The 25,940-nt window shown below is 41.8% G+C and overlaps 1 protein-coding gene across 4 annotated transcripts in view; it reads right to left on the bottom strand.

Annotated features, from left to right (window-relative positions):
- The window catches only part of map3k4 (mitogen-activated protein kinase kinase kinase 4), an 83,353-nt gene that overhangs the window by 47,997 nt on the left and 9,416 nt on the right, over positions 1-25,940 (bottom strand). For 3 of the 4 annotated variants that reach the window (XM_084321675.1, XM_084321677.1, XM_084321676.1), the window contains exons 2-4: positions 7,916-8,106; positions 5,470-6,103; positions 3,637-4,453 (exon numbers count right to left, since the gene is read on the bottom strand). In XM_084321675.1, the coding sequence (XP_084177801.1) occupies positions 3,637-4,453; positions 5,470-6,103; positions 7,916-8,106 (1,642 nt within the window). The remainder of the gene's footprint in view (positions 1-3,636; positions 4,454-5,469; positions 6,104-7,915; positions 8,107-25,940) is intronic. The other variant, XM_084321678.1, reaches the window with a different exon arrangement.

Below are 25,940 nucleotides of genomic sequence, written 5' to 3'. Positions count from 1 at the left end.
GTTGATATAGGTTGATATCGGTATCGGAAATTAAGAGTTGGACAATATCGGAATATCGGTATCGGTAAAAAAGCCAATATCGAGCATCCCTAGTATTATCTTATTTGCATATTGTCTCATTATTAGATAGATAGATAGATAGATAGATAGATAGATAGATAGATAGATAGATAGATAGATAGATAGATAGATAGATAGATAGATAGATAGATTGATAGATAGATTGATACTTTATTGATCCCCGGAGGGAAATTTAAGTAGACAGTATTTCACGTCCTAATAGTGGGCGACTCACCTAATGCATGGCTGAACGTTAGAAGTGTCCGTGTCCCCGGCAATCATCACTGCCAGATCAGACTTAATTTAATCGGCTATGGTCTCTTATCATCTCTCCACATCGGACGTGGTTGTCATAAGATGGACTGATATCTGCTCCGTTCTTCTTGCAGAGCAAAATTAGCGGCTTAAATTTATTGAAAGGAAGTTCTTTGGCGATGCTGCTGCACAGAACTGGCCACATTCAGTTTCGATTCGATTGTTCGCAAGGAATTCTGGGATTTGGTGTTGGACTCTACGCAGACATGGTATTTAATCACACGATAGACTACAACTTCCAAGTATATAGCGTGGCCCAGATTCACTTCACACGCAAATCTTTTTTTCACACAGGCAGCTACGCAGTAAATTCATTCATTGCCGACAGGTTTTTTCATAGCACCGGGACATTATGCTCGCCAATGACTGCTTGGCGCGGCCGCGGCCAAAAATAAATAGCCCTTTTTCATGATATTCGACGCCTCCGATTGGCTCAGGTTAAAATCCGTCACGACTCCGAATCAAATGACTGAACTCCAAATAAAATGGACGGATATCCGTCTCAAGACGGAACGCTTTAATGCCTGTCCTATGTTCTCCAATAACCCAGGACCAGTTTAGCAAACAATCTTACAAACTCTTGTGGGTGAATAATTAATTAAATCCTAATATATATGTAATTTTATATGTAATCCATTTGCTAGCCATATCACTGAAGAAGGAAATTGTCCGAAACATGTCTGCTATCCATTCAGGCTGCCATTAAAAACATTGAAACTGAGAGTGCTGGTCCGGCTACCCTGCTTTTTGATATACTGAACTTTCTGGGATTGCAGCACCCAGTGTGAGAACTTGTGAGCGCGGTCTAACTTGACTATATATGTAATCTATAAAAAATAAAAAATAAATCTATAATAAGCCAATTATCCAGAAAAATATCCTTACCCACCTTTTAAAACTGCCCTCATTGTATTCATTGAGGCACCAGAGAATAAACAGAAGTGCATTTACAATTTAGTAGGGGTGGAACGGTACGCATTCCAACTGTACACCGTTCGGTACGACCTCCACGGTTCGGGGCTTGTGTGTATTGTTCAGTTATAACGTTAGCCGCAAGCTAGGCTAATGTTAAGTTAGCCGCGAGCTAACTAGCATTAGCCGCAAGCTAACTGCTAAGCTTATTGTAATTCTAAAATCACATGGCAACATTCATAGGGACGTCATAGACTAAGTCTGAGACTAACTACTTAGTTTAGTTAGTTTTACTCAGTAGTACAGACTCAGACCATTAGTTTTACAGAGTAGTACAGACTCAGACCATTAGTTTTACAGAGTAGTACAGACTCAGACCATTAGTTTTACTGAGTAGTACAGACTCAGACCATTAGTTTTACAGAGTAGTACAGACTCAGACCATTAGTTTTACTGAGTAGTACAGAGGCTCAGTGGCTTGGGAGGTAGAGCAGTCGTCTGGCAATCCGGAGGTTCCCGGTTCGATTCCCGCTCCTCCCGGGCAGCGTGTCCTTGAGCAAGACACTTAACCCCCAATTGCTCCCGATGAGCAGGTTGGCACCTTGCATGGTTGCCTCCGCCGTCGATGTGTGAATGTGTGAGTGGATGTGTGAGTGGATGTGTGAGTTAATGGGTAAAATGTGAGTAACAAATTGTAAAGCGCTTTGGATAAAAGTGCTATATAAAAAAGCTGCCATTTACCATTTAGTCTTGGGGGTCATAGGACCATTATGTTGGGGATATGTAAGGGATAATGTATAGCTACGAGGTCATTGTCGCAAAATAATTGACCGACACGGAGTTTAAAATACCGAGCCGCTTCGGCGAGGTGTTTTAAACGTCAGTGAAGGTAAATTATTTTGCGACAATGACCGAGTATAGCTATACATTATCCCGCTTATTACATGGCTAACTTACTAACAATATACCTAATTCATTTTACATCGACTCGCAACACTGGTTCTGGCTGCGTTCTGGCTCCGCTCGTCGCTACGCCCCGTCATCGCCGGCAGCAGAACACCGGCAGTGTCTAATTGCACTGAAACAGTGTGTGTCAGTGGGCTTGATTGCGAACAGCTGCGCACAGCGGTCATTATTGAAAAAACAGCGGTCATTATTGAAAAATAATGACCGCTGTCGGGGGGCTGTTGACCAATCACAAGCAAGCATTTCGGCGAATGTGAAAACGCCATGTAATAAAGGCTAATAAACTTTTCACCATAGATATCTTTGTAGAAGTAAAAAAATATATATATACCGTACTTTTCGGACTATAAGCCGCGGCTTTTCCCCCCATTTTTCGACCCTGCGGCTTATATAACGGTGCGGCTTATATGTGGACAAAACCCGAAAATCCAAATATTGCTTTTTTTACTGCATTGAAATGTTATTTATCTGTTCCCTTATTTGCTAAACTTAATACAAATGAGTTAATTCTTGTTATTTGTCCGACAGTATTGTGTCCCAATGGGAGTCGTTCTCTGTAGAGGTGGGAACTTAAAGCTCAATAAAAGAACGGCCATGCACCACCACCCACAGAATTGAGAAAGAGCAATCAATCTGTCAATCCTTTCCGTGTCCGGGCCGGGTGAGGTTTCCCGTGTTGAGTCAAATTAAGCCGCAGGCTCCACTCCTTACATTATGGTAATTAAACATTAAAACACATGTTTTATATGGCTTATAGTCCAGTGCGGCTTATATATGTACACATCATTCAATTTAGCTGCTGCGGCTTATAGTCAGGTGCGGCTTATAGTGCGAAAAGTACGGTAATAATAATAATAATAATAATAATAATAATAATAATAATAATAATAATAATAATAATAATAATAATAATAATAATAATAATAATAATAATAATAATAAATAAGAATTTGAAAGATTGTCGATTTGCTTTCATTTCTAATTCTAGGAAAAATTCCAACATACTAGTATTGGTATCACATACCTAAAGTAAACAGTACGATTGTTCAATGCCATAAAGTCAAAAATACATTTTTAAAAGGACACAAAGTGTCATAGATGCAAAGTACGGTATTCATACGGACATTAAAAGGAGTACAGTACTTCATGATAGCGTACGCTGCCCGGTCGTATTTTTAGATGGTGCAATATATGTAGCCTGAATACTTAAACATAACCTTGGACATAGGTAAGCTGCATTTAGCACTGACGTCCGAATTTATATAACACGCAGCCGGAGCCACCGAACTCTGGCATGCATACCAAACCTAATACTTCACCGGCTCCATCTCGCTGAAACCAAGGTGTTCAGTGAAAACGGACAGTGCCATGCGGCGTTCTCACCTCCTGGGCGGGAGTGTGGCAGAGCAGGGCATCCCTGACCCTCTGCAGCGAGCGGTCCATCAGTTTGTGCAGTCTCAGGATCAGTTTACGCAGTCCCATCTGCTTCAGAGCTTTATCCACAAACGGCCTGTAGATGGCAGTGGGGCAGAACACTCCCCCTCCCACCGACGACAGGTCCGCAACCCCCGTCGTCCCGGCCGCGGGGAGGAACTCGTCCTCCGACAGCAGCCGGGCGAATTTCGGCGTCAGGCAGGGGGACAGCTCCCCCTCTGCCCCCACGTCCCTGTCCTCCCCGTCGCTCTCGGCCGTGAACGTGGCCGTCGAGTCGTTCTCCTCGTCCTCCTCGTTCTCCTCCTCGTCGTTGCCCCGGGAGCAGCGGGGCGAGGGGATCTCGAAGACGGGCCAGCCGATGCGCGAGAGATCGTGCAGGCCCAGCACGGTGGCCATGACGCGCAGCTTCTGGTTGAGGTCCTGCGTGATGTTTTGCCACAGGCAGAGCGCCTGCACCCTGCCCTGAAAGTCCCGCGCCGCATACTTTTCGTAGTCCTTCTGCAGCGCCTGCAGGGAGGGGTACAGGGCCTCCACCGACTCCAGCAGCTCCATGACCCGCTTCACCTGCTCAAAGGCCAGCCGCTGGCGCTGGAGGTGCTCCCTGCAGCCGGCCCCGGAACCCAGGGGCTCCGCCGCGTTCAGTGTCGCCGGTGGGCAGGCGCTGAAGCCCCAGGGGTCTACCTCACAGTGGTTGGTCCCTGCTGCTGCTGCTGCTGCTTCAGGCTGGCTCTCCTCTCTGCAGGCTGCCTCGAGGACACTCTGGTAGCTAGGAGCAGCAAACAAGTCAAGGTCAAGGCTCGTCGTGGTAATAATGGATGCTTTCAAATGTTGGGAGTCTTCCAATATGAGAGATTTAATACAAGGACTCTTTGCCACCAGTTGAGAGATCAAGTCTCAATGTGGCTAGAATTTTAAATGTAATGAATGAAACGGTTGCACTACTAGCCAGATCTTATTCACTGTGGATGTTGAGATTTCAAAATCCGATATTCAAATTGTATACGGATCATTGACTCCCATTAGTTCCAGCTGCGACTCCCAGTGTAGAGGACAGGGATGATTAAACAAACACAATGCGCACCTGCTAGCCAACACCGTCCGAAACTACTAGTCGGTTCAACTATTTTGATAAAACCATCAGTCAAATGTGTGAAAACGGCTGTATATTTTGATTGGCACATTCTCAAATGCTGTGGCTCTTGAACGCCTCCCTGGCTAGTCGCAGCTGGTTCTCTCATTCACACAAATGTACGTGCTAAACTGCTACTACTCATCTGAGGAGTGCCGTTTGGGAAATACTTGGTATCTGCTGTTTAGCTTACATGGAAACATTCAGCAGAGGTACACTGTCTTCTGTAGATTTAGCAAAGAACATCATCAGTCCACTACAGGCCGGGATCCACGTCAAACTACCATTAGTTAACTAGTGCAGCTTGCCCAGCTATAAAATGTCACTGGGTAGGAATGATCTGCAGCTGGGAACAGCCCCGTACCGTTCACATTGGAAAATTATACTACAGCAGGAAACTATCTTGAGTATCTTTGATGATGTCTATATAATACACTCTACTGTATTGTTGATGCTTCCCTATTTAGCCTAAGCTTTTCAAATAGATTTTCTAAAGGTCATCATTAGGCATACTCCAGTCAATGGCTCTTACTGCAAACAATTAGGCCTGGCTTTTTATTTTCTTTGACTAGTCGTGTAATTATTATTATAAAAAAATATATATATTTGGGGATACATATTAACCACTGGCAATACTTTCTTCCTTTAATTACCTGGTCTGGTAGCCGCCCAGGCCGAGTGCAGGTCCCGGACACGGGCCCACTCTGCAGGGACTCAGGCTGTCGTAGTTGACCTTGAAGAGCAGCACCTCGTTGACGATGTCGGGGATGGCCTGGCGGGCGGTGAAGAGGAACAGGTCTTGGTCCCCGGTGGAGCGCCGGGCGTGCCAGGCTTGCAGCTCCAGCCAGATCACCTCCTTGTGGCCCATGAAGACCGTGTTCTCCAGGCCACGCTGCTCCTTCTCCTTCTTCTTGGACGACATGGACGTGAGCCTCAGCAGCAGCCGCAGCGTCTCAAAGAACTTGAGGCGGTCCGCGGGGCAGTCGGTGCGCGACGTCTGGCGGTGGGTGCGGGCCATGGGGTGGGGCATGGAGACGGGCAGCTTGCCGCTGCTGCAGCCCAAGCTCAGGTAGTGCTTCCGGGGGTCCATGTTGTTGGTACCGAAGGAGCTGGATTTGGACAGCGGATCCAGCATGAAGGCGCCTTCGAAGGTCTTCTTGTGGTCTCGCTCGGTGGAGCGCAGGGCGGCCCTCTGCTTCTTGCCCTGCTTATAGCTGTGTTGTTCCTCGGAGGGTTCGGCCGTCTTGGGACTCTCTCTCTGTACAGACGGGGTGGTCTCGGCTGACACTGAGGAAGGGATGGAGATGTTATTATTAGGTATTTCAATTGTTTTCAGTAACCAGAATCCGAGAGCTAACCTGGGAGCTAATGGAGAAAGTACAGAAATGGCTGCAGAAAGACTTTCAGGGCAAGTACTAAAAACCCTGATGTTTAACCATGAATACAGAGAGAACAGCAAGGGGCTTAGGCCGTGGCTATGAATAAACACAATTATGGATAATTATTGTGATTTAATGTTCATAAACTACATATATACGAAAACATAAACATATGGATAATGATTCTGATTGAATGTTTTATACACAACATATTATTTCAAACATTCAGAGAAATATCCTCGTTACAAAAACACTGAGCTAGCAAAGTGGTTTAGGGTTCTAGGAGTATTTATACAGTTTTGGAATGTTTCCTCAGCCCAGTCACACATCCCCAAAATTACCGCAAGGAGCCAATTTGAGGGCAAAATGCAAGGAACTATGGAACCTCAACACAAATCTACAACACTGGATTGATTGGAGAGAATTATTGAGCTATCCTCAAACACTGATGTTTTAATAAATGCAGTACAGATGAAAAACATGCACGATACTTACACAGAAAAGGTATTCTTTAAGAGATTTCAATTGTTATCTACTAGGGGTTTTCGGTACAGTGGGGGAACGTTTAAGTTTAGGGCTGTGACTTTATCGCATTCATTTCGATTAATTAACTACAGAAAGAAGTTTACAAAAGGTCCTTTGCGCTATATATATATTATTCCTAAAATTGCTGTACTTTGTTAAAAATTGCATTTATCTGTTGGTCTGTGTAGTAGCTAATACAGGATTTTGCTGCTTAAACGTATGTATAATGTATATTCATTGATTCACTCGTATACCTTTTTTTTTTTTATTGAAATATGTTGCTTTTCGCATCAAATATTGATATGCGATTAAAATGTGATTAATTACCGGTAACTATAAAGTCTTGAATTAAAAAAAATTAATCGAGTCCCACCACTAGTTTATTTATTTGGCTTTCCATGTTCCACTCAGGGGTGATGCAGTAACTGTTAAGTAGGGCTGTCAAAGAATATTCTATATTAAAATGAATAATAGACTTGTCAAAAAAATATTATAATAATAATATTAGATTGTGGGCGTGGGACTGAATGCACTGCATGACACAGAGTCATTGACACACGTCATTGAACTGAATACAACAACAACCGCGACCACCATCCCTCAGGGTAAAACGTTATTGAATAGAGAAAGAAGAGTCATGCAGGTCCCTAATGGTAAATACTATTTTCTGTTTCATGCCAAGGAAAATATATCAATTCATGTTTATCACACCTTGTTTGGAGGCACGTTGCTATGTATGAATGTCCGTTCAATATGCCGCAAACTATCATGAATTTGATCTCCGACTCTCCGAGAGACGGCCCGTTCTCAATCTAGCACCAATCCTCCTCACGGACTGAGGGAGTGAGGGGGTGTGTGTGTGCCATCGCCCCATTTGATAACATTTTATCTAGTAGACCGGCCCCCTCTGAGAATGTTTTGGATGGTAGACAATAGACATGATTACATGCACAAGTCCATAACTGTAGAAAGATACTGGATAAAGATACAACTATGATAGAACATGGTCACTGTTCATTCACTAAAATAATGAAATGAAACTATTCCCCATGTTTCTGGGAACCCTCTGGAACCCCTCATGGCCCCCTGGGGGTCCCCCATGGTGGTCACCTACTGATCTACTACTTGCTGGTGCCATGTTCGTTCACTGCCCGGTGGCCTCTAAAAAGGCCTCGTCACCTCAAACTCCTACTACCTTTGTTAGGGGAGCGGCCAGCAGCCCTGGCCTGGTTGTGCCTCTGATGTTTGCCCGACATGCGCTTCATCTCCCGGCGGGTGGAGGGAGGCGACGTGCTGTACAGCGATTCCTCTTCCTCGCTGGGGGAGTCCCACGGCTCCTCTGCCTCAGAGCTCTTCTGGGATGCATCTTCCACAGGGTTGGCCTGCCTGGGGGGAATAGCTGCCGTTAGTTATTCATAGTAGAGATGTACCATATATATACTGTATACATTAAGCAACAATATTGGTAAAAGCCAATGTTAAGTGGGTATTTTTGCTTCGACAGACATTTTACACACACACACAATACACACAGGATCCCAGGGTGCTTTCACACCGGCAGGGCTCCGGTTCAAGCTCCAGCTCCGTTCTGGAGCCTCTGAAACTTGGTGCTCTCTGGCGAACCAGCCCGCGTTTACACCTATTTAAGGAGAACCTGAACCAACGTTCCACCGTTCTCCGTCATCAAGTAACGTGGGCGTTACTCAGGTGGAGGTAAACACAACCATGAACACGACAGTGGCAGAATGTGCCATATATAAAACAGCTTCAGAGGTTCAGCATTGCACCATGCAATGGTCCAATCAACCAGCTCCAGATCCCTCCGCTCAAACAACCAAATCTGCCTAAAAATCCCCCACACAAGACTGGTGACAAAGGGAAACCAGGCTTTCACAGTCGCAGCACCGACCCTCTGGAACAAACTCCCACTCAACCTGAAATCTGCAAGCACTCTACGGACCTTTAAGGGCATGCTCAAAACCCACCTGTCTGTTCTATCTGCTTGGTTGGACTGCATGTATTTTTTTTTTTTTTTTCGTATTGTTCCTGTCTTTTTGTTTCTCTTTCTCTCCCGGGATGCACCCCGGGCCGATATAAATAAATGTTGAGGGGCGCAATATAAATAAATGTATCATATCATGCTGATGGGATGGGTACCTTTCACATTTGAACCGATACCTGTGAATCGATACCGGTACCTTTTTTCTGTACTTTAGTCTCTAAAAATGTAATCTACCTACCTCAGTTGTAAAAGAAAATTACAAACTTAACACATTCGGGGCCATTGGAATTCCCCAGATAGCTATATCCATTACACACTTTCACTGTGCGTCACGTTATTTGTAGAGCTAAATCTATATTTTATATTATAGCTATGAATACAATATCATGGTCATTTGACAGTAAGAACCTTCCGTTCAAGATACAAAAAAGAAAAAAAAATCCATCCATACGTTCCCGTTTTATACCGTGGTGAATATGAGTGTTATTTCGGAATGATCTGGGCTAATTCCTGTGAGGCTATTTATAAGCCGCAACGTGTATTATACCAAATCCATTGGCGTTTTGTCCCTACACACGCTACAATTAAAAAATCAAATGCATATAATCGGTATTATGTTTCATCATGAATGCATGAAAAGGGGGGGGGTCGTTTCTGATTAATTGATTGCCAATAACGGCATTCGTTATTACCACAACATACGCTGATCAGGGGGATGGCTATGAAATCCTTGCACGATCAAGCTGAAATTGACAGTAAATTGTCCTTACCTGTGGCCGGTGGGATTCCAAAAAGAATATTCCAATTATTTGATTGCCATCTGGTAGATCATATGTCATTTTGGCCCACGACATAACCCACCACAGCATAATGAATCGAGGATCCCGAAAACTATTCATTGCGATCGGGTGAAGCCCTAGCTTCAGGTTAGTAGAAAAGAGCACCCGGAGTGTTTTCAGTGTGGCACCCGGTCTGGAACAGGGGTTACTACATTCTCGATACAGCGCCACTAGCAGGATCTGGCCGGTACTGCACCTTCGAAGTCCCAATATGCCTTTTCCAGGCAAAATACAGCTCTGTGACATTGAATAGGTTATTAAACGCGAATAAAAGAGAAAACGAGCCGTCAACCGCTGGCTCCCAATAACGTATATACGTGGTTGGCCAGGAATGTGTTAATATTTAATAAATAAATAATGTATTATTATTTATTATTAGTGCTGTCAGGCGATTAAAAAAAATTAATCTAATTAATTACAGGATTTGTAATTAATTAATCGCATTTTAATCGCATTACCATTTTATGCCTCATATAATCATGTTTCAAATTGCATGTGTCCGGATGGCAGAATTCAGTACTGTATCTACAAAACCTTCCGTTTAATCATCTTCCATCTATTAATTTGCTTAGATTTTTCAGGTCTAGTCAATTTGAGCATGGTGTTATTCACAGTCAAAGATTAAAAAAAATGTATTGATATTCTCATTTGGTTCATTACAATTTACTCAAAATAAAATGTTCATTCAATCAATCACTGCACAGATTGATTGATTGAATGAAAATGTTATTAACAGATTGCAGAATGGGTACAATACAGTACGGCTCAATACACACAATTGTTAAGGGAATGCAGACCAGAGAAAGACTTTCGTCTTGTTTACATCAGGGTCCCCCATTTTCAATTCATAATGAATTGTAAGTAAGGGTGCAACTTGCACCGTGCAATCCATTCTTTGTGGATCTAGCCCACAGTATTTCTGACACTGGGAATACATTCCCTGAGATTCATAGATGTCCCTAGAATCAGATACCAAGAACATGCAAATGGACCATATTAAAAAAAATCTGTAAATGTGTATTCTACATGCTTATGGAATGAATGAGATACAAAAAAAATAGTATTATTAAAAAAAAAAAAAATGAATTTTTTTTTTGTAATTAATTGAGTTAATTTTCATAACACGATTATTTGCTGTGTAATTAATTAATCTAATTAACGCGATAAACTGACAGCCCTATTTATTATTACTTAATTATTATTTACATCTCACTTTGAACTGCAATCCCATGTATGAAAGGTGCTATACAAATAGTTATTATTTATTTAGAACATATACATATATATATTAGGGCTGACCCCTATTAGTCGACTAATCGGTCGAAAGGAGCCGTAGTCGACTGGCCAATCTCTTAGTCGAATATAAAAAAATATATATATATTTTTTTTTTGATATCATTCTTTCCAAAAGAAAAGAGGCCTAGAAGCATGGCTAACGCTAATGGCACGCATACCAGAGGCTAACTGCCTACGAAAACAGGCACAGAGGCACTGAAAGAGGATTTCACCCATCTAATGAACACACTAGACAAATATCAAGATGTATCCATCAGTGGACCAATTGCATGCTTTTGCAGAGGACAAGCAGCCTTCAGTCGACTCCTTCAGACATTAAGCACCCGCCACAGCCCAAATGGAATGATAAAACATTTTTTTGTAATTTTTTTTTTTTAAATATTAAACTTTTTTTATTTTTATTTTTTAGTCGACTAATGGCAACTTTTTGCCAATCCTAGTCGACCATCCAAATCCTTAGTCGGGGACAGCCCTAATATATATACACACAGTCACACACACACACACATCTTTAAATAAATGTTATGTTTGTTTAAAAAAATATGTTTTACAAATTAACTAAAAAAGGTACACATCTATATATTTAAATACAAAATAAATAAAGGTATTGTATTTTACTAAATAACAAGTATAAAACAAGGGTAAACAAACCACTCTAGCAGCAATGAACTATTCTGCTGATAAAAAAATACACATCTATATATTTAAATAACAAATAAATGAAAGTATTTTTACATTATGTGACTCTACAATTACCAAAGGAGAAAGGAGGAATGGCAATACCTAGTTTATAGGGCTGGCAATACCTAGTTTATAGGGCTGTCTTAAATACTTCGAAGCTTCGTTCGATGGCACAAGCTTCGAACATTAAAAAAAAATCGAAGTTAAAAAAAAAGGAAAAAAAATTCACATTTTTATTTTTATTTTTACTTCGGTGTGTGTGTGTGTGTGTGTGTGCATGGGGCCATTGGGAGGGACCGGGGGACAAATACACTGGAGGAAAGTAACCCAGCTCAGCACTGCCCAAATTATATCATCACTATTGCCTGTTTGAAGGATATCATCCTCAAACACATACACCACCTACACGCCTATTCTCAGTCCTTGCTCCACAATGGTGGAATGAACTACCCACCCCAGTTAGGACAGCCGAATCCCGTCCAATCTTTCGCCGTCGACTAAAGACGCACTTCTTCAACCATTATCTGAAATCAAATTTAAGAAATAAAATAAAAAAAATCTAACCCTAACTAACCTTACTGTCATGCACTTGTCCTAATAAACTAACCTACACTGTAACACGCAACACTTTGATGAATATTGTTACTCAGCTGATAGAGTTGTATCCTTCCTGATGACCTGTCGTACAGAACTTGTAAGTCGCTTTGGATAAAAGTGTCAGCTAAATGACTAAATGTAAATGTGAATGTAAATGCCTTGTAGAATTCCACACATAAGAAAGAAAGATACTGGGATGAATAAACAAAATAGGAAATAAAATGTAGAAATGCATGCAATACATAAATAAATATGAATCTCCATATATGAAATAGAACATTTAGATAAGGTGCTACCGAGATGTTTTTGTGAGTTCTTTGTTTTTTTGTGGAAGTAGCCCTTCTTAAAAATGCATGAACATTCACTGATAATTGGTCTGTAGTGGAGTCTACAAGGTCTACATTGCCGGACCTTGTAGACTGACATAATTCTGTGCATAGTTTAGTCTACACAGGCCATATTTCAAATAATCAAAATCTTACTTCATTCATCTTAAACATTCTTGATTTGGGGGATTGGTAGTTCCCATGAAATCTGAAGTTGTTCAAACGACAACAGCGATCCACCTTGAATTAAATCACGGCTGCGTCACAGTCACGAAAGGGGCTACTTAATTCATTAATCCAATCCACTTTATTTATAGAGCACATTTAAAAACAACAAAGTTTACCAAAGCGCTGTACAAGTCCCACAACATAAGATATAAAAAAAAAAAAAAATTATATAAAAAGAATACATTTTTTTTTATTCGAAGCTTCGAATTAAAATCGAAGCTCGGCCCCGAAGCTTCGATTGCCAAAAAAAATTCGAAGGTCAGCCCTACTAGTTTAGAAGATTACTGTTGAATGTCGGATATTGCGTATTGGCTAGACATCATAACCTGGACTATACAGTATATAGAGAGAAGGAATAAAACGCTGAGACAGGATTCGTGTATCAAGGAAGCAACATTTTTATTTGTGAAGGTCGCTCTTATATACACACACTCAGCTGATATTAATGAGTCCATCACTCAGCTGGTGTCAATCAGTCAATCACTTTGAATGGATGACGGGAGAGCACACTCATTATTGTCAACACCCCCACTTGCTATCTACTGACCTATCTAAACTGGAGAAGGAAAAATAATAACAAAAAAAAACAATTTAATAACAATCAGTTATTGTAACACTTTTACATTCCATTAATCAAACGAAGGCCGTCATTGATATGGTTCCTCTCCTGAGTGAAACAAGAACATAAATCATTAGATTTCATTATTTACACAGTCCGTTTTTTTTCACTGGCACTCTTTTATAACATTTTGAAATAAACAAGAAAAACAAAAAATGTGACCACTTGGTCACTACTCACACTGATGTGGTTTCTCTCCCAAACATAACCTTTGTGAACCTATTAGTTTGTCCTTAGTTGCTGGTTTGGTAAATACATCAGCCACCATTTGATCTGTGGGACAGTATCGCAAACAGATCTGTCCATTTAGTACTGTAGATCTGATAAAATGGTACTTTATGTCTATGTGTTTGCATCTTTGTCTGCGGACTGGGTTCTTAGCTAATGCTATGGTTCCCCGATTGTCCTCATGGACAATGGGTGGTGCATACTTACATGCATCCATATGTGTCAGCAGTTGTACCAGGTGTAAACACTCTTGGGTGGTTGCAGCTAGTGCCATGTACTCTGCTTCACATGTGGACAATGCCACCGTCTGTTGCTTTTTGGTCTTCCATGAGACCAATGGACCAGTCTCATGTAGACTAACAGTACTAGGGATGGGTACCTTTCACATTTGAACCGATACCGGTACCTGTGAATCGATACCCAACGGTACCTTTTTTCAGTACTTTAGTCTCAAGAAATTGAATTTACCTACCTCAGTCGTAAAAAAAAAATCCAAACTTCAAATAACTACAATTTCGACAGTTTTCGGCTTGTCATTGCTCCGACTGCTTTGTTGTTGAATCAAGTCAAATCCTAGGTAAGCATATATTGTGCGTGTGAACGTTGACATGAAAAAAAAAATAAAAAATTATAACACCAGAAATACAGGGCAACTATACACCAACACAGAAACCATGCTGGAGAAAATGTGGACAGGAAATAGCAAACCACACACACATATTCTGGGGATGTCAGATAATAAAGAACTATTGGGAAGAGATAGGAGGGATAATAAATGAAATAGTAGGATATAAAATACCCCAGACAGGACAAGTATTGTATTTAGGGAACTTAACACAGGAAGGAATTCAGGGGAAAGACATATACTTGATTAAGATATTACTAGTAGCAGCCAAGAAAGCACTGGCGAAAATGTGGTATAGAGTAGAAGCACCGACGAGGGAACAATGGACAGGGATAGTGGGTGGGATACAGGAAATGGAGAGAATCATTAATCATTGATATGATTAAAGTAGTATACAAAGACCCATCGGCCATGATTACAACAGGTATAATCACCTCCGGAATCTTTCCGGTATCACGCTCAGCTAGACAGGGTTGCCCTCTTAGTCCCAGACTATTCGATCTATCATTAGAGCCTTTAGCACAATATATAAGACAATCCCAATCCATAGAACCAATCGTAATCAAGGGCACACAACATAAAATTAGTTTATATGCGGACGACGTAATACTGTTCATGCAAAACCCCAACACCACATTGCCTCATCTGCTCGAGTTGATTGAGGACTTTGGAGATTTATCAGGATTTAAGATAAATTGGCTGAAGTCGGCTTTCCTTCCACTTAACGCCCCTGCAAAAAAAAATATAACCCTCCCAGTAGAGATACCTATGGTAAAACACTTTAGATGCTTGGGAGTGGAAATATTCCCCACCATAAGACAAACGGTGAAGCACAATTACATAAAAATCCAAAACAAAATCTAAGACGACCTTGATAGGTGGTCAAAACTTAAAAACTCAGTACAGGCACGGATATCAATAGTTAAGATGGACGTACTACCTAGAATCAACTTCTTCAGCTCAATGCTACCGTTACCCCCTCCAGAGGGTTACTGGAAAAAATTACACTCCTCCACATACAAATTTATTTGGAATAACAAACCACCATGTATAAAAAGATCCACCGCACAGAGAAACAAAGCAGACGGTGGTATGGCATTTCCAGATTTTTTTCCACTATTTTAAGGCGTACACTTTAAGACCATTGACAACATGGTTTGATCCCCAAGCATTAGTATCCTGGAGAAAATTAGAAGAAAATATAGTAGCCCCACATAGACTGAAGGACATAGCATACACTAAATTATCAATTAAGCAATGCGAACGGAAATTTGTCCCCATAATTACTCATGCGATCCGGATATGGCGTGAAACACACAAAAAACATTCTAATCCACATAAATGGCATAATCATACTCCCTTATTCAATAACAATGCACTCTTGATTGGAAAACGACCTATAAGATTCCCTATATGGGAAAAGCAAGGCATACACTCATTAGGTGATGTTTTTAACAAACAGGGTTTCTGTAGCTATGAAGAAATACGCAAAAAATGTAATCTCACCGAGTCCACAATTTTTTTTTACACACAGTTATTGTTATGCTTGAAGTCTCACAGTGTTCCATTAAAGATACCAATTGAACACCACAGATACCACAAATTCTTCTATGAAAGAGAGACATCGAGAGGTTTTGTTTCAGATTTTTATCATCAATTACTAACGTCCTCGTATGAAACCCTCCACCTAGACTCCGTCTGGAGGAGGGATATACCAGACCTGGAAAGCGATTTTGATTGGCAAGAAGCCTGGGCAAAAGCCTGGGCAAATGTTCGATTTACATCAAGGAACCCGGACCATCAACAAATAAATCTTAACTATATTCACAGGACATACTTGACTCCTATAAGACTGAAAAAAATGGGTCTTAAACAAGACTCCAAATGCTCCTTATGTACAAATTGGGATGAGGGGACATTTATGCACATGTACTGGGACTGCCCACCAGTTAAAATATTCTGGAAAGAGGTGACCCAGCAATTATCAAATCTCTTAACTCTGAATATACCTGTACACCCCTCTGTATTACTGCTGAATGATGTTTTTGAGTATGCAGTACATCCACAGCTAAAGAGATTGGTTTTATCGGGTATCACAGTGGCTAAAAAGCTGATAGCATCACGATGGTTCCAACCGGAAAAAATTTGCCGAAAGGTCTGGATTATTACATATCTCGATGTGATTTATCAAGAAATATCTACAGCAAGAATTTTGGGTCTCAATGAATCCAAAATGACAATGTGGTTAGAAGTGGTGGAGAAAATAAAAGCTAGCATATAATGGTAGTGTCTGGTTAGGAGTGAGGGATAGTGGATGGATTATCCAATGGGGGGTCCGGGAGGGGGGGTACGAGCTAGAGCATATGTGTGTAGGGTATTAGATAGCAGGTATTGGGGGTATATCCTGTATAAGACATTTAACTATATGGTGATTTCATTGGATGTGCACTGTTAATAATGCTTGTATATCTTATTGTGTGTTGTCATGTTTGTTTATATGTTTGTTTAAAAAAAAAAAAAAAAAATCAGCTTAAAAAAAATAAAAAATAAAAAACGGAAATGGAGAGAATCACACATAGGCTGAGGCTACAAGACGAGAAGTTTGAGTCAAAATGGGAGAAGTGGGAAGAGTATAGGAAAAAAAGAACCGACATCACAGGAGAGTGAAAAGGAGACAAGAAGAAAAATCTAAACGAAAATAAACTATGAAGGTACCAAAGAACCCATGTCACTTTTTTTCTTTTTTCTTTTTTTGTATTTTTTTATTGTTTATCTTTTTTCTTTGTTTTTGTTTTGTTTTGTTTTTTCCTTTTCCCCTTTAGTGAATTTATTTTAGGTCAACTCGTCATTCGATTTTGATATAAATTTTTAGTTCTTTTAGTTTTAGTTATTAATTAGTTCTTATCTATCGAATTGTATTGTACCAATTGTATTATTGTATGTGGATGTTTTGTTTGTAAATCAAAAAAACTGAAAATAAAAAAAATGTAAGTTAAAAAAAAAAATGTTTACAACTTACTGGGCCAACCACGTATATATACGTGTTTCGGATCCAACGCTTGACAGCCAACCAAGGTTGTTTTGGCTTTTATCCCATTGAAATATCCTACTCAATGTCACCGAGCGGCACTGCAGATTTACCCTACTCTTGGAATTGGGAAAAGTGCATTACCGGCCAGATCCTCGTAGGGGCGCTGTCTCGATAATGCAGTGTTCCCTGTTACAGACCGGTGTTTTTGTTTTTTTTGTATGAATGGGCTTTTCTGTTAGCCTAAAGCTATGCGTGTAGCCGATGGCCTGGAATAGTTTTTGGGACGCTGAATTCAGTATGCCGTAAAGGAATATATCATCAGCCAATGGACATATGGATCTACCAGATGGCAACCGATAACTGGGAAATCCTTTTTGCAGTCCAACCGGCCACAGGTAAGAGCTTTTTCATGTAAATTACATGCTGATCAGGCCTCGTTATCATACCCAACCAGCCGATCAGCAAATAAGGCTACTGAGGCTAATGCCGTTATTGGTAATCAATAATCAGAAACGACGTCCCCCGCCCCCCCTTTCATGCATTCATGGTGGACCATGATAGCGACAATATGCATTTTGAGTTTTAGCTCTAGCTTGTCTATAGCCGAAACGCCATTCGATTTACCGTTATTAGCTTAGCACCCTATATCTCGCGTTCCAGGAAATACCCCAGAACATTCTGCTATAACGTTCATATTCACGACGCTATAAAATGGGAACGTATTGATGAAAAAAATTATTATTTAAGGCATATTGAAGGGACGGTTTATAGTGTCAATTGACAATGAGAATGGACAGATAGCAATAATATAAAGTATAGATTTAGCTCTACAAACAGCCTCACGCACAATGAAAGTTTGTTTTGATATGCTGGCCGTATAGAGTGGGCCCCGTCTAATCCCAATGGCCCTGAATGTGTTAAACAAACAATCTAGCAGCAATGAACTACTCTGCTGCTGATTGAGTATTCTAGCAGTTATTTTTCAGAAAGATTAACATGTTCACTCTCTCTGGTAAGAGCAGAGCCCGCTCCACACTCACTGTGTCCCCCGCTTTGGAGAAGACCCGCTCTGCGGTGTGTTTTGGTCTCACGACAGGCCTAATTTGTGGCTTGTTTACCGACGTCACATCCGCTACTCTTCTGTCCCGACTGGCTGCCCATGGCACCTGCTTGCACTGTAGCCTAGGGAGCTAACGTTATGTCCGACGATTAGCTAACGTTAAATTGGTTACAAATAGAGCTGCCGCGGTATTGATATTTTCCTTACCGCACGAATTTGCGAAATATTTCCTACCGCCGCGGTATTACCGCACAGTGCGCACAAAAAAAAAAAAGTTTAAATGCATTTTTTTTTTTTTTTAGTAGTCTACTCTTATAGCCTGCCTCTAGTCTAATGGCGCTTTTCCACTGCATAGTACCTACTCGACTCGACCCGCTTTAGGCACCTGGTACTTCGTTCCTTTTCCACTGCAGCCAGGTACTACTCAGTTTGTCTCCGACGTGGGGATGCAGGCGGGGCCACTCGCTTGTGTACACTGAAAGCTCCGTGGGCATAGATGTCCGAGGGCTTGCAGCAAGCCAGAGTTTAACACAGTTTCAATCAATCAATCAATCAATCAATAACAACATTAACCAGACTCTCGTTGCGTCTATTCTGCCAAAGCTAACGTTACCTCTCATTGTGTATTCTACCAAGCAAACCCGGGTTTAACGTTACCTCTCGTGTATATCGGCTGACGGTAGTATTAGGCTAATAATAACAACAACAAACTTAACACATCAGCGATCTTGTTGTGACACTAAACTCTCCGCTCGGTGGTAAATTGGGTTGATGTCGGTTTTGTTTCATCAATAAATAAGGCAGAATACACAGTGAATCCATTCTTTTTTGTTTATTGCTTGGTTCTGTCGCAAACAAATCCTGAATGAAATGCATCCTTAGCGAGGCAGTAAAGATGGCGGCGTTCTGTTTTCGTTCAGAGGCTACAAAGTGTGACGCGTCTCTCTTCTGACCAGTCAGTGGTCTGCAATGTTTCACATGTCTTTTCTGGTACCACTTCTACCCAATAGGGTCGCTTGGAACCGAGTAGGGTATATCTGCAGAGCCGCAAGCCGCAAGCCAACTTTATTATTATGATAAAAAAACAGCTGTGACGCGGTATTCAGCCTAACTCTGCGGTGAGCGTGATGCAACAGCGATACCGCGGTAATGCGGTTATCGCGGCAGCTCTAGTTACAAATATGTGGAACTATGGAAGGAGTAAGCCGACCGCTAAAAAGAAAACCCACCGCGGCAGCGAGAGCACAAAAAATTACGTTCGGGAACCGGCTCCAGCACGGAGCCCGGCCGGTGTGGAAGGCCTACCAGTAACACAGCTCTGGCCCCAGATTCTTATTGCCTTGGTGTAGAATTGTTATGTTTCTGTTCATCTTACCGTGGTAATAACTGCTCATAAAAGATAAAAACAACTCCCCAAAAGCTCACAATTCTGTGGCCTTCTGCCTTTATTTCGGAGATCCTCTTTTAAAAAAAGGTGGATTCTGTGATTCCATTCATGATTTTCGCTAAATGGAAAATATGAGGCCCATACTACTGACGCATAATTTCTTCACCTTAACTTAGGCTATTGCTCACCTAAAACAAACAAATACAGGCCTGGGCACTTTTTAAACCTTTATTTACCAAGGGTACAGTCGCTGAGCATGAATGCTCTTTTTCTGCAAAACCCTGCCCCATATACTCACAGTTCCAACACATTCTCACCCGGGAGCTGCCGGTACAACCGCAGTCTGACACCGTTAGCCACTGCTCTAGTTGAGGGTTAAGTGCCTTGCTCTAGGGCACTTCCAAGGGTGCGTGTTGCGGGAGGTTGGGAGCACTATTCATTCATGGCCCATGCCCAGATCTGCCATTCCAGGGATTGAACTGGCGACCTCCCGGTCACAAGGTCGTTTCTAATTACCTGGCACCATTCACTGCACCATCATCACACAAGCATAAGCATTTAAATTCCATAACTGGTCTGGTACTGAAAGTAAGAGCATAAGCCAAGGACACAACAACATAATACCCCCCACTTCTAGGAATAACTCGATGGTAAACAGAAATGCTTGGATATCAGTGTGTTTTGCATTCTAAGAACGGCTGGGCTGATGGCGCAGGAGCCTCTAGTCTGCTCTAATGTGTATGCAAGGTCAGCCGGTGTTGCGCTGTCTGCGGCAGTCAAGTCTCATAGCGGCCCAGGCAGCAGGTTGCTGGGCCCGGGGAGAAGCTCCCAGACTAAACGTCTGCCTCTACCTGTCCTCCACCAGACTGTTCTCTGGAGCTGCCTGACGGGGCTGTCTCCTTCCCCGACTGTGTACGGCGGCAAGCGCCCATGCAGAGCATTACCACAGCGGCCCAGATGCGGAATGATAAGCTGTGCGTCGTCCTCCGCTGGCAGCCGCTCACCGCTCGAGGTAAACACGACGACCAGAGCCCAAGCTGAGGAAATGGTATCCGTCATTAAGTCTGCCAGTGCCAGGTCATCATGTAGGGGCGACGGTAGTGTTGAAAAAAATATCGATTTTTCGATACATATCGATTCTGAATATTTAAAACGGGTTCAATACTAATTTCCTGCAATATCGATACTTTCTGCACTATCGATTTTCAAAAAAAAAAAAAAAAATCAAGAGTCACCTTTTATTTTACAAAAAGTGATGTTTGGTGAAAGTTAGATTTGCACTTTATTAATCCCAATAGGGAAATTCATTCTTGTTTGATGATCAAGAGGCACCTTTTATTTGTTTTAAGTGAAGTTTGGTGAAAAAGCAAGTTATTGCACTATTAATCCCAATAGGGACATTCATCTTTGTTTGATCAAGAGTAACCTTTTATATATATGTTATTATTTTATTTCATTTTTTTAAATGAAGATTGGTGAAAGTTAGGTTTGCACTTCAATCCCAATGGGGAAATTCATCTTGGGTTGATATTTTTTTTTGTCAAATAAAAACAAATGTTATTTGAATTATTCTAGTTTTCAAGAGAGAAAAAAATCGATAAATCGGATTAAAAAAAATAATGAGATTTAATTTTTAGGCCATATCGCCCAGCCCTAAAACAAATGGTTTTAAAAGTGTTATATTTCTCTTCTCTTATAATACCAGAGAGAAGGTGAGGAGAATCGACCAGCAACAAAAGCTAAATAAAAAAAATAAAAATTAATAAAGAAATTTACATTTTAAGATTAAAATCTTTTCCCCATGGTATCGAATAGATACTTTTCAAGGTATCGTATCGAATTTAGAAATTCCAGTATCGTGACAACACTAGGCGACAGTGGCTCGGGAGGTAGAGCAGTCGTCTGGCAATCCGGAGGTTCCCGGTTCGATTCCCGCTCCTCCCGGGCAGCGTGTCGATGTGTCCTTGAGCAAGACACTTAACCCCTAATTGCTCTCGATGAGCAGGTTGGCACCTTGCATGGTCGCCTCCGCCGTCGGTGTGTGAATGTGTGAGTGAATGGGTCAAATGTGAGGAACAAATTGTAAAGCGCTTTGGATAAAAACGCTATATAAAAAAAAGCAGCCATTTACCATTCATCAGCCGTTACGGTCACAGATAGGTCGTGTAGTGTAAGGGTCATGGAGTGCAAGGTCTCTCTTGCTCCCAAGTGTGTAGAGGTTGCTAGAAGAACACAAGCAAATTCAATGCTAATGAAAGGCTAATCTGTGCGTTTATTTCACGATTACATTTTGAAGTAAGAGTAGCACCCTCTTGATCGTCTCGTCGGTCAAAGGTCTTTAGTTGAACAAGATTTGTTTGGTCAATTAATTGTTTCCGTTATGCTGAATCAGAAATGAGTCATTAGTCATAATAGCTGGAAAGTGGTCTTCTGCATGACTGCATTCACGTGTGAAAGGATGTGGGAAACCAGAAGTTTTACAAAAATCTCATTTGACAGATGTTGATTTTAAAAATCAACTAGGCTAATTGATTAATCTACAATTACTGAGAACGTCTTTAGCTGAGGACAGCCCTATTGAGAAGCATATTCATGTCTTGTGGTTAAGGGAAAGCTTATGGGACACAATGGACATTTTAACGTCTGGGCAGCCCGATAACAAGGAGACTGCAAAAAGCGGAGCCACTGTAGAACATGTCGCCTCCGTGTCTGCAGAGAGAGAGACCAAACCAATCTCTTGAGAACACTTCCTTTTGCGTGAAAGAAAAAAAGGAAAAAAAAAGAAAAGAATGCAAGCGGCACGCCTTTCCAGATAACAATGTCAGAGCTTTGTCCCTTAAAGCTTTTCCGAGGGCTTTTTAATAGGATTAGAGGGGAGGGCTGGCGGGGGGTTGACCCCGCTAATACAAACTAAGAAAAAGAGAGAGGGTGGGGTGGCCTGAAAACCTACAATCTATACACCCGGTTAGTCCATCCGTGCGCCCCTGCATCGATCACTCTGATTGAAAGGCTTTCCCCGGCCGGCACACGCAGCCGTTTGGGTCAGAGAGGAGGCGCAGCTGAGAGGGCGAGAGGGGCAGCCACTGGTGTATCACTTCTGCAGAGGAGGAGGAGTTCTAATCTGGAAATCACTTGCCAAAGCCTTTCACTGGAAGAAAAGGAGACGCATGGAGAGAGCAGTGAGCACAAGCCCCTACTGCCCATCTGCTAGACGAGCCATATGAAATCCGTTTTATTATTTTCCAAATTCCATTAGATTTTTTCCCAAATTCAGTTTTTTCCGTTTTAATATTTCAGAATTCTGTATTTTGCTTTTTATGCTCATTTTACCATCAGAAAGTGTCTAATAAGTGGGAATGAATAAATGTCCACAATTTAATAAGATATAACAGTCCATTTAATGTTTTTAAGTGCTACAACTAAAAAATACAGTTCAATTTTACACAATATTTTTCAAATAATATTGTGACAAAATAAAATCTATAAAATTCCATCTATAGTCCTGTAACGTTACATAGCTATTTAAGTTTATAAAAGGACAGTGTAATGACAATCGTTTGCAGCAAGAAGCTATCATTAATTTCCATCTATAGTCCTGTAACGTTACATAGCTATTTAAGTTTATTTAGTTTATAAAGGACAGTGTAATGACAATCGTTTGCATTAAACAAATGGATGGGTGCACTAGATTTAGCAAGAAGCTATCATTTCCATCTATAGTCCTATGTACTGTAACGTTAGCTATTTAATCACAATAGTGTCGCACGTGTTTTTGCGGGTCCAGTCCACGGAACGGTGACAGAATTTGCAAAACACCTTATCGCTGGAGGCATAAAAGTCATTAGGATACTGCTCTGCTCTGAATTTAGGGCTTATTGCGGAATTTCTTAGCTTCTTGACGATGTTAACATCAAAGCAGCCAGACGGCAGATGCTTGGACACCGCTGTGTTGCGTCTTGTGTGTAACACGCAGCGGTCCCCGGTCATGTTTGCTTTGCACCAAACGTTCCACCCAAAACGGAATTTCAGTCCAGATTAGGCCAAATTCTGCAATATTCCACGTTTTGCAGTTGATTCCATTTTTATTGGTAAATTTCGTGATTCCGTCCGCGATTCCGTGAACGCGGATTTCATATGGCTCTATCTGCCCTGCTCCGTAGAGTCACACTTCCACACACACAAGCCCCTACTGCCCATCTGCCCTGCTCCGTAGAGTCACACTCACACACACACACAGCAGGGCTAGATCCACAAAGACTGGATTGCACGGAGCAAGTTGCACCCTTACTTACAATTCACTATGAATTGAAAATGGGGGACCCTGATGTAAACAAGATGAAAGTCTTTATCTGGTCTGCATCCCTTAACAATTGTGTGTATTGAGCCGTACTGTATTGTACCCATTCTGAAATCTGTTAATACAATTTTCATTTAATCAATCACCGTGCAGATTGATTGAATGAATGAATGAACGTTTTATTAACAGATTGCAGAATGGGTACAATACAGTACGGCTCAATACACACAATTGTTAAGGGATGCAGAGCAGAGAAAGACTTTAGTCTTGTTTACATCAGGGTCCCCGACTCCCCCATTTGCAATTCATAATGAATTGTAAGTAAGGGTGCAGCTTGCTCCGTGCAATCCAGTCTTTGTGGATCTAGCCCTCAGTCGCCCCTGGGAGCTGCAAGACACCTGCTCAAGCTCCGTGGTGGGCCATCACGTGCCAGAGGATCCCAGATGCAAGCAGCTCCTCTTGCACCAAACATATTGGAGGGATGAAAAGAGGTGGGAGAACAGTCTATATAAAAAATTACAAAAATAAAAACAACTGTTCTTGTAATTAGAGAATGACCTCAGAGTAAAAAGAACTCTGCAGCTCTTTAGGGTGTGTTGTACGAGGCTGGAGACTGCAGAGGGGAGCTTGTTCTGCGCTCTCCGGGTGGAACGGGACACGACAGTGATCTTTTTCACTGCTCAGGCGGAAGAAGGCAGAGCAGGCAAGCTTTTGTGCGCAACAAGGAAGCATTTATGATGGTCCAATTACGACACACTCATAGCGCTGTGCTTTTTTTTTCTTTTCCATAGCGCTGTGCTTTTTTTTCTCTTTTCCATATGAAAAGAATGCACATACGTACACACACACACACACACACACACAGCCGGGCACTGCATACAGTGCACCAAGAAATCACATCATGAATGTAATGCATACCAATTGCACCTAAAGGCTGCCCATTCCTGTCGAACGCATATGCAACTAAGCATGAACAAACTAAATGTTAAGATGACACACTCAAAACATGCTCCTATGAACACTTGTTGGTGTTAAGGCTTGTAAGGGTGTGTAATAGCAGGGCTGGGTATCACCAATGATGTTTCGAAAGGATTCAGATTCACAGGGCCCGATTCGATATCGATTCAATTAGGCTTGATGGCGCCGTTTTTTTTTTTAAATGTTTTTGTCGATTTTCTATTGTTTTTTACTACCGGGCAGTCCGGTAGAGAGAGAGATAGAGAGAGAGGAAGAATGGGAGACAGAGCGGGGGGGGGGGGGGGGGGGGGGGAAGACATTCGGCAAAGGACGCCGGGTCCGGGAATCGAACCCGGGTCGGCAGCTTCGCGACGCAGCGTGTTACATGGTTCGCCACTTGGGCGCCCGATGGCGCTGGTTTAACACTTTGAGTGCCACGGACGATAATTCTCGTTATTTCATGCCAACCGTCGAGTGCCACGGACGGGAAATCTCGTTTTTAAAATTGCTTTTTTTTTTATTAGCGATTTCCATTCATATTTCATCAATCTAGCCTCCCGTTACCACTGGAACTCTCTCTGAGCTCCATTGGGAAAATACCGCCCCCTATCGTCTCTCCCTGTGGTACTGCACCCCATTGCATTGGATTAGACTCGGGGAACAAATTAACCACCCGCCAAGCGCCAATAGCCTGTAGATTTACGGTTTGGCGACAAAAAATAATAGGTCTGCCCGCCATCTGGCGTGTAGTTCATATCGATACTCTTATTTTGAAAATCGTGTGCGGGTCTCATTTCCGCCCCAAGCGCAGCTCCAGTCATAATATCTGGGCTCCGGCAGCTAGCAACGATCAGGTTCATATGATACTCTTATTTTGAAAAACCTGTAGCAACTCCGCGAGTCATATGATATCCGCCCAGTACAGTCCGTGTTTCTGAAAGCAGAGCAGCGTTAACACAGCAGTGCGCCTACAGACTCGAAATAAGTCTGGTGTTTTTTTTCTTCTCACAACGGGTCAAATGCATCTACATGCTTTGCACCGTCGCC

This window comes from Notolepis coatsorum, assembly GCF_963971535.1.
Source record: "Notolepis coatsorum genome assembly, chromosome: 9".
In the NCBI taxonomy this organism is placed as follows: Eukaryota; Metazoa; Chordata; class Actinopteri; order Aulopiformes; family Paralepididae; genus Notolepis; species Notolepis coatsorum.
The sequence above is the reverse complement of the archived record's forward strand: the minus strand, read 5'-3'. Positions and strand labels throughout refer to the sequence as shown.